A 15,676-nucleotide genomic window follows, 5' to 3' on the forward strand; every position below is an offset into this window, starting at 1 on the left:
CCGCCCTGCCGCCGGGGGCACTGCCCGACCCGGACACCAACGGGGCCAAGGAGACACCAGTGAGGGGCACCTCTCCAATGAGGGGACACCAACAAGGGGACACCAACGGCACCATCACCCAGCTATGGGGGTCACTTCCAACCAAGGAGACACCAAGGAGAGGCATCACCAACCCGGCAAGGGGACATCAACAAGGGGACACCAACAGCACCATCTCCCAGCCACTTCCAACCAAGGGGACACCAAGGAGAGGTGTCAACAAACCGGTGAGGGAACATCAACAAGGGGACACCAACAGCACCATCTCCCAGTCACGGGAGTCACTTCCAGCCAAGGGGACACCAAGGAGAGGCATCACTAACCCGGTGAGGGAACTCTAACAAGGGGATGTGAAGGGAAGTCATCTCCCCAACAAAGGGTCACCGCCCAACCAAAGGGACACCGCCAACAGGGTCATCTTCCCCACAGGGTCATCTTCCCAACAGGGTCATCCCCCCAACAAGGGGACATCAGTGGGGGTCACCTCCCTTCCCACCAAAGGATCATGTCCCCAATATGGGGGAATCCCCTCCCCACCTCAGGGGTGACCTGCCCTCCGAGGGGACACAAGGGGGTCTCACCTCTCCGATGCAGCCGCGGAAGGAGGCGTTGGTGGGTGGGCGCAGGGGGGGCTCGGTGCCCCCCAGGTACAGGGGGCTGCGCAGGTTGAGCCCCTGGCTCTTGCCGGGCGAGGAGCGTTTCACCGGGGCGGCATCGTCCACCACCAGCGTCCCGTCCTTGTGGATCCGCTCAGCTGTCACCCAGTGCCACTGGCCCAGGGCCACCGGCTCTGCGCTCCGCAGCACGGCCGGGCCTGTGGAGACAGGGGATGGTGTTATGGGGGCACTGGGGATGTTCACAGACCTGAGATGTGCCCTGGGTGATGCTTGGGGGCCAGAATGACTCCCAAGGGCCCCAGCGACATTTGGGGACCCCAATGGTGCCCAGGGACACCACTTTCATGCCAGTGAACCCTGGTAATGCTGTGTCACCCTGTCACAGACACATTTTATGAAAAATCCTTTCCTTAGGATTTTTTTCTCCTGAGAAGCTGGGAGGCCTCAAGAACAAAATGTAAACATTGATTATCTGCTGCTGTGGAATGCAACAGGTGCATCTGTGGTTGGTCTCATAGAGTTGTTTCTAATTAATGGCCAATCACAGTCAGCTGGCTCAGACTCTCTGTCCAAGCCACAAGCCTTTGTTATCATTCTTTCTTTTCTATTCTTAGCCAGCCTTCTGATGAAATCCTTCTATTCTTTTAGTACAGTTTTAATATAATATATATATATATATATCATAAAATAATAAATCAAGCCTTCTGAAACATCGAGTCAGATCCTCATCTCTTCCCTCATCCTCAGACCCCTGTGAACACCATCACATCACCCCCTCACTCCCACAGTCCCCGGTGCCACCTGTCCCCAGTGCCCCCTGCCCAGTGCCACTCACCTGAGCCCAGCTCGTAGCGGAACTCGAGGTGGCCACCAATCATCGCCAAGGCCACGTAGTCCTCGACAGGGGCGGCTTTGCCAGCACTGAAGAGCAGGAGCCCGTCGGGAGCCAGGGGCAGGAACTCGACCTCCAGCCGCAGCTCGTGGTGCACGTTGGTGAGGGGCGGGTACGAGACGAAGGCTCCCTCCTCATCGAACGATGGCACGTTCACCACCTCACCTGCACATCTCAGTTAGTGCCCAGCACAGGACCTCACCATCCTCAGGGTGGGACCTCCAGCTCCATCTTCAGAGCAACACTCATCCACAGCCTTCATCCCCAGGGTGAGACAACATCCATCCATCCATCCATCCATCCATCCATCCATCCATCCATCCATCCATCTATCCATCCATCCATCCCTCCATCCACAGCCTCTATCCTCAACCTCCAACCCCACAGTGGGGCCCAATGTCCAACCCTATGGTGAGACTCAACCTACATCCCCAGGATGGGACCCCAGCCTCCATCTCCATGGTGCCATTTTCCTGGCTGGTCCTTACCTCTTGCCAGTGTCCCCAAGGTGGTACCCAGCCCCACCCCATCCCCATGTCACCAGGGTGGTCCCAGCCATGTCCCCATCTCCCTGGAGTGGTCCCAAATCCCACACCCACTTCACCAGGGTGGTCCCAGCCATGTCCCCATTTCCTTGGGTGGTCTCCACCCTGTCCCCATGTCCCAGGATAGTGCCAGCTGTGTCCTGTGGGGCTCACCTTCGGTGCACCTCTCCCCAGTCTTGCCCAGGTGGCACCGGCAGGTGTAGCCCTGCCCGTCTGGCCTGTTGACGCAGGTGGCATCAGGCCCACACGCCTCTGTGGGGTGAGAAGCCATGAGCACCCATCCTGAAGGGACCCTGGGATGATGTCCCCGTGGAGGGAATGGCGTCACCTACCCGGGTGACAGTGCAAGGCCTGTGAGTACTCGCAGTTGCTGCCAGTGAAGCCGTGGGGACATCGGCAGACGTAGGTGCCACTCTCGTCGTCCTGGCACACGCCGCCGTTCTGGGTGAGGGGTGACACGGGTGTCAGCATGGGCAGGGATGGGTGGGCATCACCTCCTCCCCTCCAAACTCACCTGGCATGGCCGGTCCTGGCAGGTGGGACAATTGGTGACACCGTGTGCCTGCAGGTCCATGTCCCCAAAGGCCACGTCTTCGCCTTGGATGCGGAGCTGGCGCACGCAGCCTGTGAGGCGGTGGAGATGGGCAGAACTGTCACATGATGCCCAGCACCCCCTCGCCCCGGTGCCCCCCAAAACCCCTCACTTACCCATGAAACCCCGGCTGAGCCCCGTCTTTGCCACAGCGCCGATGTCGGGGTACCCGCCCAGGTACAGCTCCTGGTTCAGATCCAGCCCTTGGAACTTCCCCTGTAGGCACACGAGGGTGGGCACCGGCTCCAGCCCCCTGACCCCCGCCCCACCACCCAAAGTGGTACCTGGGAGGTGCCATTGACAGCCGGGTGCCCGTCCAGGCCCAGCGAGCCCCAGGTGAGGTTGCGGAGCAGCCGCACTGTGTGGTACTCGCCCAGCCGCAGCGCCGTGGGGTGCCGGATGGTGGCCATGCCCGAACCAGCATCAAACCTGGTTTTATGGAGGTACAAGGGGTGTGGGTGCATGCTGGCACCCATCTCCCACCTCTCCCCTACACCCTCTCATAGGTCTCACCTGAATTCGGGGCGTCCACCCACCAACCCGAAGGAGATGAAGTCGGCGCCGCTGTTTTTCCGCTGCCCGTTGTACAGGAGAAGACCTGAGGGGTGGCAGGGCATCAGATGGGACAGTCCCCATCCTGAGATGGGGGACACATCCTAGGGGACCCCGAAATCCTCCCAGAATGGAGCAGAAATCCCCCATAAACTGGAGGCTCTCAGATGAATGGAGAATGGGAGATAAGGAGGGCAAGTGGAGCATGAAAGGAGGGGAGGATGAAGGCAGGGAAGGGAGGGAGAAACGATGGAGGGGACGTGAAGGAGGACACAGAGGACACTTGGGGCACACAGGCTCACCATCAGCAGCATCAGGTCGGAAGGTGATGAGGATCTCAAACCTCTTGTAGGCGTCCTTGATGGTGGGCAGGGGGAGGAAGGAGCGGGGTGACTGCCCGAAGTAGGGGACCACGTGCTCTGCGGGGATGGGAGGGTAAGGAGGGGTGGGGCACATCATCCCTGCCCTCATCCATCATCCATCCATCCATCCATCCATCCATCCAACATCCATCCATCCATCCATCCATCCATCCATCCCTCATCCATCCATCCATCCATCCATCCATCCAACATCCATCCATCCATCCATCCATCCATCCATCCATCATCCATCCATTCCTCCATCCATCATCCATCCATCTATCCATCCATCCATCCAACATCCATCCAACCATCATCCAACCATCATCCATCATCCATCCAACCATCCAACATCCATCTATCCATCCCTCTGTCCTCACCTTGGACCTTCAGCACGTAATAGGCTGTCTGCTGGCCGCGGTGGTTGGCAGCCACGCAGGTGTAGACGCCGGCGTCCTCGGGGCGCACGGCCGGCAGTGTCAGCACGTTCCCCTGCACCCTGGCACCCGCTGGCAGCTCCCCATCCAGCTGTGGCACAGCAGAGGGGTTCAGAACCCCCAAACAGCCCCCACAACCCCTGCCAGGCCCACCCTCCACCCCTCCACCGTACCTTGCTCCAGGTGATCTCCGGCACTGGGAAGCCAGATGCCAAGCACGGCAAAACAGCCGCTGATCCGAGGGACACCTCCTTCACCTCTGGCTGCCCGGCGATTTGAGGAGCGGCTGGGGACACACGGAGCTGTCACCAACCTGCAGGGACACGCTGTGCATCCCCACCTCTGCGACCCCGTGCTCACCTTGCACGTGGAGGATGACGTGGGACTGGACGGTGCCCACGGCGTTGGTGGCAGTGCAGCGGTACTGCCCCGCGTCTGCCCGCTCCACCTGCTCCATGGTGAGGGTGCCGGCACGGATCAGCACCCCAGGGCGGATGCGGCCCCCCACTTTGCTCCAGGTGACGTGGGGACGGGGCTCCCCCAGGCCCAGGCACTCCAGCTCCACTGTTGTCCCTGCCAGCACCGTCTGCACCGCGGTCCGGATGTTGATCAGGGCCTTGGGGAGAGCTTGGGGGACAGTGGGGATTTGGGGTGAACACCTCGCACAGGGAGGCAGTGGAGAGGGAGATAGGGAGAAACAGGGTTCCTGAGGGGATGTGGGACAATTGGGGTGGCTGTGGGAATGGGGAGAGGTCAGAGGTGTTTGGAGTCCTTGTGAGCCTGTGAGACATGGGGAGTACCAGGGTGGTTATGGGTGTGGGAAGAGATAGGGGGCACTGGGGTGTACCTGGGTATGGAGGGAGACTGATTGTGTCAGGGTGTCCACAGGCATGGGGAAGGGTGGGGGTACTGGGGTGCCTGTAGGCTTGAGGAGAGATTTCAGGTGACCCTGGGCATTGGGGGCTATCAGGGTGCCTGTGTGTGTGTAGGGAAATGGAAGGTGCTGGGTTGCCCCTCAGTGGGGGGACATGGGGGTCCTGGGGTGCCCTTGGTGGTGTGGGGCAGATCAGGGGGTGGACAAGTCCTGTGGTGCCAGGGTGATGCTCCTACCCTGGACAGTGAGGGTGGTCCTGTCCTCTGCCTGCCCGCCCGGGCCGCTGGCCCGGCACACGTACACGCCCTGCGCCCCCGGCGCCAGCTCCGGCATCCTGCGGGGACACAGCCAGGGTGAGCGACCCCACGAGGGACCGGCGAGGGGGCCCCACCTCCCTGTCCCATGTTCCTTACCTCAACACCCCATCCCGCACGCTGTGGGTGGGGGGCAGCTCCCCACCTTCCTTCAGCCACTCCACATGGGCACGGGGGTCCCCGGAGACAGAGCAGGCGAATTCCGCAGTGCCACCCACCCCCTTGACGAGGCTCCCTGGTGTCACTCGCACCACCAAGGGACCACCAGCGATGTCCCCACCTTCACCAGCATCACCTGGAAGGGATGCAGAGCCTCAGTGGTGTCAGGAACACCAAGATAACCGGGGTGGGATGCAGAGACCCAGTGGTTCCCAACGGCAGCATCCAGGGGTACGTGGAGCCCCGGTGGTACCGGAGAGCACTGGGATCATCTTGGCAGGATGCAGAGCTCCAAGGGCACCCATCAGCATTGCCAGCACCCAATGTGGAGCACAACCAGTACCCAGTGAGGGGATGGGCTCACCATGAACAGCCAGGCGGGCGAAGGCCTCGGCGGTGCCGACGCGGTTGGTGACGAGGCAGCGGTAGGTGCCAGCATCAGCAGGGGCAGCGGGGCTGAGGCGGAGGAGGCCGGCACGGTGGGCCACGCGTGCTGAGAGGCTGCCGTTCACCTTGTCCCAGGTGTAGTGTAGTGGGGGCGTGCCGTGGGCCAGGCACTGCACCTGCACCGCGTCACCGGCCCGCACCGCCGCGTCCTCCGGGAGGATGGTGGCATACGGAGGTGCTGCGGGATGAGGGGAGATGTCAGCCATGGTGGAAGGGTGCAAGGAGGGTGGTGGTGAGGGGTGTAGGGGGTGATGGAGATGGGCATGTGTTGGGGCGGGTGAGAGTTGGATGGATCCATGAGGAATGGGTGGATAGAGGAGTGAGAGGAGAGAGATATGGATGGGTGGGATCGGCAGGAGTGATGGATGAAATCACCAGGAAGGAAGGGATGGATGGATGGATGGATGGATGGATGGATGGATGGATGGATGGAGGGATGGATGGATGGAGGGATGGAAACCATGGATGGAATTCATGGATGTATGGATGGATGGATGATTCGAGAGTTTGAGAGGAGATGGCAAGTTGGGTGTGTGTTGAGATGGATGAGAGAGATGATACACAAGGAAAAGATGGATGCAGGAGTCAGGAAATGCAGAGTTGGATGTGAGATGGAAGGATTGAATGATGGATGAATGTACCAGGAAGGATGGATAAATTTGAGGGGAGATTGAGAAATTAGTGTATACTGGGATGGATCACATGGATGCATAAAGAAGAGATGGGTAGAAGAGTTAGGACATGGATATGAGCTGGGATGGCTGAGTTATGGATGAAGACACAAGAAAGAGGTGACTGGCAGAGTTTGAGAGCAGATGGTGAGCTGGGCATGTGCTGGGATGGATGAGATGAATGAAGCACTAGGAAGGAATGGATGGAAGGGTGTGAGAGGAGATGGAGAGATGGCATGTGCTAAGACAAACAAAAGATGCGTGGATGCACAAGGATGAGATACATGGAGGGGTGTGAGAGGAAACAGAGAGACGAATGGGGTCTGGAGTGGGTGAGCAACAGATGAGTCCTCCAGGAAGGGATGGATGGAGGGTGTGAGAGGAGGTGGAGAGATGGATGTGAGCTATGACGGATGAGGGATGGGTGAATCCACAAGGAAGAAAAGGATGTTAGAGTAAGGAGATAGAGAGATGGGTGTGTGCTGGGACGAATGAGATGGATTCATGAGGAAAAGATGGAAGAAGAGATATGAACAGAGATAGAGAGATGGGTTTGAGCTTGGATGAGCCGTGGATGGATCCATGATGAATGGATAGATGGATGGATGAGAGTGCAGAAGTGGAGAGGGACATGCACAGGGATAGGACCGGCAGGTGGACACACCCATGGGAAGGGTTGGGGACGGAGCTTGAGAGGAACTTGAGAGGAGGAGAAGGATGAGTGCTGCAATGGAGCAGGATGGTCCCACGAGGAAGGGCTGGATGTAAGGGTGAAGGTGGTGATGGAGGCGGCCACAAGCGGGGGAAGGACAGGTGATGGCCACAGCGGAGGTGACAGCAGGAGCCCAGGAGCACCCTAACCCCTGACTGTCCCCTTCTTACTCTCTACATCGAGAGTGACGAAGGCTTCGGTGGAGCCGAGGGGGCTGCTGGCATTGCAGATGTACTGGCCCGAGTCCTGCTGTGCAGCACGAGGGATGACCAGGCTGCCGTTCACCACGCGGTGCTGCCAGGGCAGGGGTGCCCGCAGCTTCGACCACTCGATCCGAGGCGCTGGGTCACCTATGACCACACCGTGCCCATCACCGTGGTGCCAGGTACTGCTCAGAACATCCCCTCTCCAGGGATGTCTGTACATCTCCCTCCAGGCTCCCCATACCTCTGGCCGTGCAGACCAGCGTGGCGGTGTCCCCGGCCACCACAGTGACAGCGGATGGCACGAAGACCTCGGGGGCCCCGGGGTGCCGCTCTGCTGACTCCACGCTGACATCCACCCGTGCCTGTGCCGAGCCCAGGGCACTGTGCGCTGTGCACACGTAGGTGCCGGCGTGCTCCGGCTTGGCTGGTGAGAGCTGGGGGAAACAGGGTAGGGGTGAGCACCAGGCACTCCTGGGTGCCTGTTGAAGATTGCAATGCAAGATGTTTTCTATTATCATCTGTATGGCAGATTATCTTTGACAAGTGGGCAGTTTGCCTTATCTCTCTCTTTGAGTGACCACAATCACACCTCCCTCTGGAGGGGACATTGCTGATAACAGCTGTTGAATGTCACTGCATGACTGATAAGAACTATAACATCCCATTGGGAGATGCTCCGCCCAGAGGGAGGAGCTAAGTATTGCTACCCAGATATAATCCAGAGGTTTTTGAGACACCAGCACAGCTTTCTCCACAGGATTCCCCAGAGGAACAGCAGCTGCCTCTTCTTCCACTGGATCTTCGGAGGAAGAATACATCCTTCTCTACAGGACCCCCTTGCTCCAGCAGAACCACCCCTGACACTGCAGGAGGGCTGCAGCCACAATTCCAATGGGACTGCCACCAACACCCTGACCCACAGGGTGTCAGGTTGGGTTCTGACTCTGTCAGTGTTGTTTTGGTTTACTGCATTATTTATTTTATCCTTTTATTTTTTTTCCTTTCCCTATTAAAAAACTGTTATTTCCTGCTCCCATATTTTTTGCCTGAGAGCCCCTTAATTTAAAAGTTATAGCAATTCAGAGGGGTGGGGAGGGTTTACATTCTCCATTTCAGGGGAGGCTCCTTCCTTCCTTAGCAGACTCCTGTCTTTCCAAACCAAGACAGTGCCCCACTGTGCCCCCTCACCTGCAGGATGGCCTGGCTGTCCATGTGCAGCAGTGTCTGGTGCTCCACCTTCTGCCGGGAGCCCAGCCGGCTCCAGCGCACCAACGGCCGTGGCTCGCCTCGGCCCAGGCACTCCAGGCTCAGGGATTTGCCTTCCTTCACTGTCACGGGGCCTGGTGGCATCACTGACACCGTGGGGGCACCTGGAGAAGGAGGAGGGCATTGGGGTGGGGACTGGGACACCACCATGAAGGGCAGCTGGAAGGAGCCTGGCCATAGGGGCACCCATCACCCTGGGAGCATTGGGAGCATGGGAGGAAATGAGCACGAGTGTGGGGATGGGGACACAACATCTCAGGAGCTTCCAAAGCCCATGGAGGACATCTGCACAGGGATGGGGACATCACAACTCCTGGGGCCCCTAGAAGGACACCAGCATGGGGACATGGGCACCGCCACTCCAGGAGCACCTGAAGCATGGAAAGGAGATGGGGACAGGGACACCATGGATGACATGGAGGACACCAGCATGGTAACAGGGAGACCACCCTGAGGGCACAAGGAGGACATGGGGATGGGGACACATGTGCTCTGAGGACACCTGGAGCACATGGAGACAGGGACAGGGCCTCCCTGGCCACCTCATACCTTGCACCACGAGGTTGACGACGCTGCTGGCGACGCCGAAGCGGTTGGAGGCCACGCAGTGGTAGGCGCCCTGGTTGCCCACATGGGCACCGCTGATGGAGATGACTGAGCCATTGGCACTGATCTTCACATTGTCTGGGCAAGGAGGAGCCATCAGCACCAGGGCCACCCTGGGAACCACGCCAGGGCCACCCTGGGGACCGTCATACCTTGGAGGTGTTGGCCAGGCCCCATACGCCAGGTGATGTTGACAGGCCGGGCGCCATCGTGAACGCGGCACTTGAAGGTGGCATCTTCACCTGGTGCCACCGCCATGCTGTGAGGGTCGATGGAGATGATGGGGCTCTGCAAACCTGGGGGGGGACAAAGGCACAGAGAGGCCACGAGGTCACTCAGATCACCCTCTCCCCTCAGCATCCTCCCTCACCCTGTGGCCACACTCACGGTAGCTGGAGCTGTCACGGGAGGTGACAGTGACAGAGACACTGGCCTCACGGAAGACACTGCCCGTGTCAGCCCGGCACACGTACTCTCCTGAATCGGCCACTGAGAGCTGGGACAGCCGCAGCCGGGACCCTGAGATCTGGGGACATCATAGCAGAAGGTGGTGGCATCACCCAGCCACGCACAGCAACCAGCATCCCCCACCCCACCGGTGTCCCCGCCTACCTGGTGCTTGGCTGGGAGGGCCCCACCACGCTTGTACCAGGTGATGGTGGCCTGTCCCTGGCCAGCCACCACACAGTCCAGGTCCAGAGTCTGTCCCTCGGTGACAGTGGACGCCGAGGACTCGATGCGGATGGGTGGCGAGATGCCGGTGGCTGCATGGGCAGGGTTGAGGGTGAATGGCCCCAGTGGTCCCTGACACCAGCGGGACCCTGTCCCCAGGAGGGTGGCACTCACAGTGGGACAGGTTGTCTCCGTCATCGATGGTGACAATGAGGGATGTTTCCTGCGTGATGCCACCTGATGTCACCCGGCACACGTACTCCCCTGAATCAGCTGCTGTCACCTGGGGGATGCGCAGGCGAGTGCCTGACACCTGGAGGGAACAGTTAGGAGACAAATCAGCACCGTAGAGCAGGGGATGGGACAAATTCAGAGTGACCCTCCCCTGCCACCTACCTGGTGGCCAACAGGCAGGGAGCCACCACGCTTGTACCATGTCACGGTGGTGGGGCCAGACCCTGCCACCACGCAGTTGAGGTCCAGGGTCTGTCCCTCAGCGATGGCCGAGGACAAGGACTCGATGCGGAGAGGCTGGGAGATGCCAGAGGCTGGGGAAGGACAGGGAAAGGGAACGTTCATCACCAAGGCGACACCTGACTGTCCCCAAGCGCTGCCCTCTCTCACACTCACTGTAATAGCTGTTGGCACTGCTGGGCACGGTGACAATGACAGATGCCTCCTGGGTGACGCTCCCCAGGGTCACCCGGCACACATACTCCCCTGAATCAGCCACTGCCACTTGGGCAAGGCGCAGGCGGGTCCCTGACACCTGGGGACGTGACAAGTTGGGGACACATCAGCACCTGATGTACAGTTGTGGCCTGCAGGGCAAAGCCACCTCCCCCATGTCCCACCTGGCTGTTTGGTGGCAGAGCCCCCCCACGCCGGTACCAGGTGACTTGGGGGTGACCCTGTCCTGCCACCATGCAGTTGAGGTCCAGCGTCTGTCCCTCGGTGACGGCAGCAGAGGAGGTCTCGATCCTCACTGGTGGCGTGACACCAACAGCTGGGGGTGGCAGTGGGGTCCATAGGGTCACCACTGTGTCCTTACCACACCCCTATGTCACCCCTCACCCATCCCAGTACCATAAGAGGAGCCAGCGCCAGTCTGGATGGTGACAATGAGGGACGTCTCATGTGTGGCACCGCCTGATGTCACCCGGCACACGTACTCCCCTGAATCAGCTGCTGTCACCTGGGGGATGCGCAGGCGGGTGCCCGACACCTGGAGGGGTGACACACATGAGAACGGGCACATCAACCCCTCAACACCACCAAAAATCCCTTTTCCACCCCAATATGCTCCTCAGCGTCCCCTACCTGGTGCTTGGCTGGGAGGGCTCCCCCGCGCTTGTACCAGGTGACAGTGGCCTGTCCCTGCCCTGCCACGATGCAGTTGAGGTCCAAGGTCTGTCCCTCGGCCACGGAGGAGGACGAGGACTCGATGCGCACCGGAGGGGTGACACCAACAGCTGGACACAGAGACAGAGACAGCAGGGTCACCCCAAGGACTGCAGCACTGCCCCCCAGTCCTCAGGCACCTCCTCCTGTCCCCACTCACGGTAGGCGCTGGCACTGCTGGGCTGGATGGTCACCATGATGGAGATCTCCTTGGTGGCGGTCCCGGTGGTCACCCGGCACACGTACTCACCTGAGTCGGCCACTGTCACCTGCATCAGCCGCAGCCGGGAGCCAGACACCTGTGGAGAGGGGACACAGGGGCCATCAGCTCTGGCAAGGGGTCCTCTGGGCTTGCACGGGCCACCTGGGCTTATATGCGGTCATCTGGGCTTCCTTGGCATCACTTGGTCTTTCATGGGGTCACTCAGGCTTCCATAGCCATGGGGCCACCTGGGCCTGCCCAGGACCAGCCAACCTTGCATGGGGTCATCAGGACTTGGATGGGGTCCCCAGGACTTGGATGGGCCGCTTGGTCTTGCCCAGAGCTGTATGTCATCCCCATCTTCCCCACTTGGTGACATCCCCTTTCCGTGTCCCCTACCTGGTGCTTGGCTGGGAGGGTTCCCCCGCGCTTGTACCAGGTGACAGTGGCCTGTGCAGGGCTGGCAATGACACAGTTGAGGTCCAGGGTCTGTCCCTCAGTCACAGGGGATGACAGGGATGAGGACTCAATGCGCAGTGGGGTCGTGCTGCCTGGGGCTGGGGACAGGAGGTGGGTTAGAGACTGTGACCACCACCATGTGTGTGACCTTCCCAGCAACACTGGGAGCGGTGTCACACCCCCGTGGGTAACCTCCCGTGTCCCCTGTCCCCACTCACAGTAGGCACTGGCACTGCTGGGCTGGATGGTCACCATGATGGAGGTTTCCTTGCTGGTGGCCCCAGTGGTCACCCGGCACACGTACTCGCCCGAGTCGGCCGTTGTCACCTGCATCAGCCGCAGCCGGGAGCCAGACACCTGTGGGGAGGGGACACGGGGGTCACAGGGGACACTTGGGCTTCCACGGGGTCATGTGGGCTTGAATGAAACCACCAGGACTTGAATGGGGACACCTAACCTTTCATGGGCTACTTGGACTTGCATGAGCTACATGGGCTTCCATAGGTCACCTAACTTTTCATGGACCACCAGGACCTGCATGGGGTTTCCTGGTCTTGTATGGGGTCACTTGGCCTTATAGGGGCCACCTGGGCTTCCATGGTACCATCTGCATTCACACAGGTCACCTAGGCTTGCTCAGGGCCAGCTGGCCTTGCATGGGCCAACAGGATTTGGATGGGCCACCTCAGCTTGCCCAGAGCTGTTGGTCAACTGCACCCACCCCCTTTGGTGACATCCCCTCCCTGTGTCCCCTACCTGGTGTTTGGCTGGGAGGGTTCCCCCACGCTTGTACCAGGTGACAGTGGCCTGTGCAGGGCTGGCAATGACACAGTTGAGGTCCAGAGTCTGTCCCTCAACCACGGCAGAGGACGGGGAGTCGATGCGCAGTGGGGTCGTGTTGCCCGGGGCTGGGGACGGAGACAGGAAGGTGACACCAATGAGGACCTCACCAGTATGGGCACCTGAGCCATGGCTCAGTGCTGTGACACATGAGGACTTCCTGCTGGCACTGCCACCCCCTGTCCCCACTCACGGTAGGCGCTGGCACTGCTGGGCTGGATGGTCACCATGACCGCGCTCTCCTTGCTGGTGGCCCCAGTGGTCACCCGGCACACGTACTCGCCCGAGTCGGCCGCTGTCACCTGCATCAGCCGCAGCCGGGAGCCAGACACCTGTGGGGAGGTGACATAGGGGTCACCAGAGCCACCTGGGCTTGCACAGGGCTTGCATTAACCCCAGCCACCCTTCACATCATCACCCTCTGTGTCCCCTACCTGGTGCTTGGCTGGGAGGGACCCCCCACGCTTGTACCAGGTGACAGTGGCCTGTCCCTGCCCGGCCACGATGCAGTTGAGGTCCAGGGTCTGTCCCTCGGCCACGGTGGATGAGGATGCCTCGATCCGGACAGGGACACCTGAAGCAGGTGGTCCTGCAGGGGAGGACAGAGCTGTGACCGTCTGTTGGGAACCAGCTGCTCCCTCCAGTGCTGCTGAGCCCAGTCTCACCATAGGATGCGCCTGATGCAGCCACGACGGTGACAATGACAGATGCCTCCCGGACAGCAGTCCCCAAGCTTGCCCGGCACACGTACTCCCCTGAATCAGCTGCAGTGACGTGGGGGACACGGAGCCGGGACCCTGAAACCTGCAGTTGGGGACATCACGCTTTGGTGTCACACAGCAGGGGACAGGGCAGTGTTTGGGGTGCTGCCCACCCTGCTGTGCCATACCTGGTGGCCAGCGGGCAGGGAGCCACCACGCTTGTACCACGACACGGTGGCAGAGCTGGGTCCTGCCACCACACAGTCCAGGTCCAGGGTCTGTCCCTCGGTGACGGATGGGGACGAGGACTCGATGCGCACAGGCGGTGCCGCCCCTGTGGGGAGCAAAAGGGGTGACAAGGGTGGGTTGTAGCCCCCAAAAACCACCCCCAAACACCACTGGTGTCCCTCACCCTCCTCACCTGGCACCACGGCCACCTCGATAGCAGCATGGGCCGTGCCAGCAGCGCTGGTGCCCACGCAGAGGTAGATGCCACCATCAGCTGGTGTCACAGCAGGGATGACGAGCGTGGCGATGTCACCGTGCTCAGCGCGGGACTGTGGCACAAGGATGGGTGTCAGTGGCTCCTGTGGTGCACCCACACCCCCTGGAGCACCCACAGGTGGCAGCACCCCGCTCACCTGCGGCGGCAGAGTGCCCCCCTGCTTCTCCCAGGTGATGGTGGCAGTGGGGGTCCCCGAGACCCGGCAGTAGAGCCGCACTGTGGAGCCCTCCTGCACCTCCGTCCGCTCCGGGCTCACCTGCACCTGTGGGGTGCCTGCACCTGCGGGGAGGGGGATCAGGGAGGTGCTGGGGGCAGTGGCGGGATGGGGACAATGGGGGTGACATGAGTGATGCAGACGGTGAGGGTGAAGGGCACCGGGGGATGATGGAGGTGATGGGGGACAATGAGAGTGATGGAGATGGTGGAGATAATAAGGGCGGTGGGAACAATGGAATGATGGGGATGACAGAGACTATGAGAGTGATGGGGGTGTTGAGTGCAATGGGGACAATGGGGTGGACAGATATGATGGAGATGATGAACATGATGAAGATGATAAGGGTGATGGGAACAATGGAATGATGAGGGATGATGGGGGATGATGGAGATGAGGGGACAATGGGGGATGAAGGGGAACAAGAGAACAGTGGGGACAATGAGAGTGACAGGGATGGTGGGGACAATGAAGGGTGTGAATGGGAGGTGACAGAGACAATGGTGGTCATGATGGGGTGATGAGATGATGGGATGGTGGGGATGGACAATGGGAGATGAGGGTTATGGGGATGATGAGGTTGACAGGAATGACGCACGCCATGGAGACAATGTAGATGGACAATGGGGATGATGGGGATGATACAGATGGTGGGTGATGATGGAAGCAAGAGGGGTGACAGGGCCAATGGGGACAACAGGGGTGATGTATAGGACAGCAGTGATGGGAATGATTGGGGTAATGGAGATGATGGAAGTGATGGGGATGGCGGTGATGGAGACAATGGGGTGACAAGGATGACAGAGATGACGGGGATGATGGGGACAGTGGGGTGACTGATGATGAAGATAATGGGGATAAAAGGGACGATGGTGATGCCGCTCACCTTGCACGTGGAGGAAGGCTCGTGCCGTGTGCTGCCCGGCGCTGCTCCGTGCCCGGCACTCGTACTGCCCGGCATTGGCGGGTTCCACCGCGGGGAACCGCAGCGTCCCGCCCTGAACCACGGCCTGTGGTGGCAGCGCACCTGCAGGGACACGGCCTGCCATCACCCCTGATCACTGCATCTCCCTACCCGCTCCCGGTGTCCCCCCGTCCCCAGCGGGCACCTACCGAGCCACTCAAGGCTGGGTTGGGGGCTGCCGGTGCCCACACAGCGGAACTCGGCCGGCTGCCCCGGTGCCACGCTCAGCTGGGCCGGCTCCACGGTGGCGGTGGGAGCGCTGGCGGTGCCAGCTGCGGTGAGACCGGGGGGGCTTAGGGCTGGCCAGGCCCCCCAGTGCTGTCCCCAGGCGGTGGGAAGCAGGGCGGCGTGGCACAGCCAGCAGCAGGGTGCAGGTGGAGCCCTGGCATGCAGTGGGTGGGGGAGCATGCGGACCCCCAGGAACTGT

The 15,676-nt window shown here is 60.6% G+C and overlaps 1 protein-coding gene across 1 annotated transcript in view; it reads right to left on the bottom strand.

Moving 5' to 3' along the window:
- Positions 1-15,676, bottom strand: part of HSPG2 (heparan sulfate proteoglycan 2) — a 42,097-nt gene that overhangs the window by 4,772 nt on the left and 21,649 nt on the right. Inside the window, exons 46-85 of the mRNA XM_054291845.1 lie at positions 15,399-15,521; positions 15,172-15,312; positions 14,208-14,350; positions 13,988-14,123; positions 13,755-13,900; positions 13,531-13,669; positions 13,300-13,454; positions 13,059-13,197; positions 12,782-12,933; positions 12,244-12,382; positions 11,966-12,123; positions 11,525-11,663; positions 11,284-11,435; positions 11,050-11,188; positions 10,818-10,969; positions 10,594-10,732; positions 10,360-10,511; positions 10,138-10,276; positions 9,904-10,055; positions 9,679-9,817; positions 9,444-9,587; positions 9,235-9,369; positions 8,608-8,789; positions 7,661-7,853; positions 7,384-7,563; positions 5,748-6,008; positions 5,324-5,519; positions 5,147-5,244; positions 4,397-4,663; positions 4,210-4,322; positions 3,980-4,127; positions 3,540-3,656; positions 3,199-3,283; positions 2,970-3,114; positions 2,802-2,901; positions 2,608-2,717; positions 2,426-2,534; positions 2,247-2,345; positions 1,492-1,713; positions 621-853 (exon numbers count right to left, since the gene is read on the bottom strand). Of these exons, the coding sequence (XP_054147820.1) occupies positions 621-853; positions 1,492-1,713; positions 2,247-2,345; positions 2,426-2,534; positions 2,608-2,717; positions 2,802-2,901; positions 2,970-3,114; positions 3,199-3,283; positions 3,540-3,656; positions 3,980-4,127; positions 4,210-4,322; positions 4,397-4,663; positions 5,147-5,244; positions 5,324-5,519; positions 5,748-6,008; positions 7,384-7,563; positions 7,661-7,853; positions 8,608-8,789; positions 9,235-9,369; positions 9,444-9,587; positions 9,679-9,817; positions 9,904-10,055; positions 10,138-10,276; positions 10,360-10,511; positions 10,594-10,732; positions 10,818-10,969; positions 11,050-11,188; positions 11,284-11,435; positions 11,525-11,663; positions 11,966-12,123; positions 12,244-12,382; positions 12,782-12,933; positions 13,059-13,197; positions 13,300-13,454; positions 13,531-13,669; positions 13,755-13,900; positions 13,988-14,123; positions 14,208-14,350; positions 15,172-15,312; positions 15,399-15,521 (6,011 nt within the window). The remainder of the gene's footprint in view (positions 1-620; positions 854-1,491; positions 1,714-2,246; positions 2,346-2,425; positions 2,535-2,607; positions 2,718-2,801; positions 2,902-2,969; positions 3,115-3,198; positions 3,284-3,539; positions 3,657-3,979; positions 4,128-4,209; positions 4,323-4,396; positions 4,664-5,146; positions 5,245-5,323; positions 5,520-5,747; positions 6,009-7,383; positions 7,564-7,660; positions 7,854-8,607; positions 8,790-9,234; positions 9,370-9,443; positions 9,588-9,678; positions 9,818-9,903; positions 10,056-10,137; positions 10,277-10,359; positions 10,512-10,593; positions 10,733-10,817; positions 10,970-11,049; positions 11,189-11,283; positions 11,436-11,524; positions 11,664-11,965; positions 12,124-12,243; positions 12,383-12,781; positions 12,934-13,058; positions 13,198-13,299; positions 13,455-13,530; positions 13,670-13,754; positions 13,901-13,987; positions 14,124-14,207; positions 14,351-15,171; positions 15,313-15,398; positions 15,522-15,676) is intronic.

The sequence above is a fragment of the Melozone crissalis genome, unplaced genomic scaffold (assembly GCF_028551555.1).
Source record: "Melozone crissalis strain CALT ecotype California unplaced genomic scaffold, PUWL_Pcris_2 ptg000107l_1, whole genome shotgun sequence".
NCBI classification, from domain to species: Eukaryota; Metazoa; Chordata; class Aves; order Passeriformes; family Passerellidae; genus Melozone; species Melozone crissalis.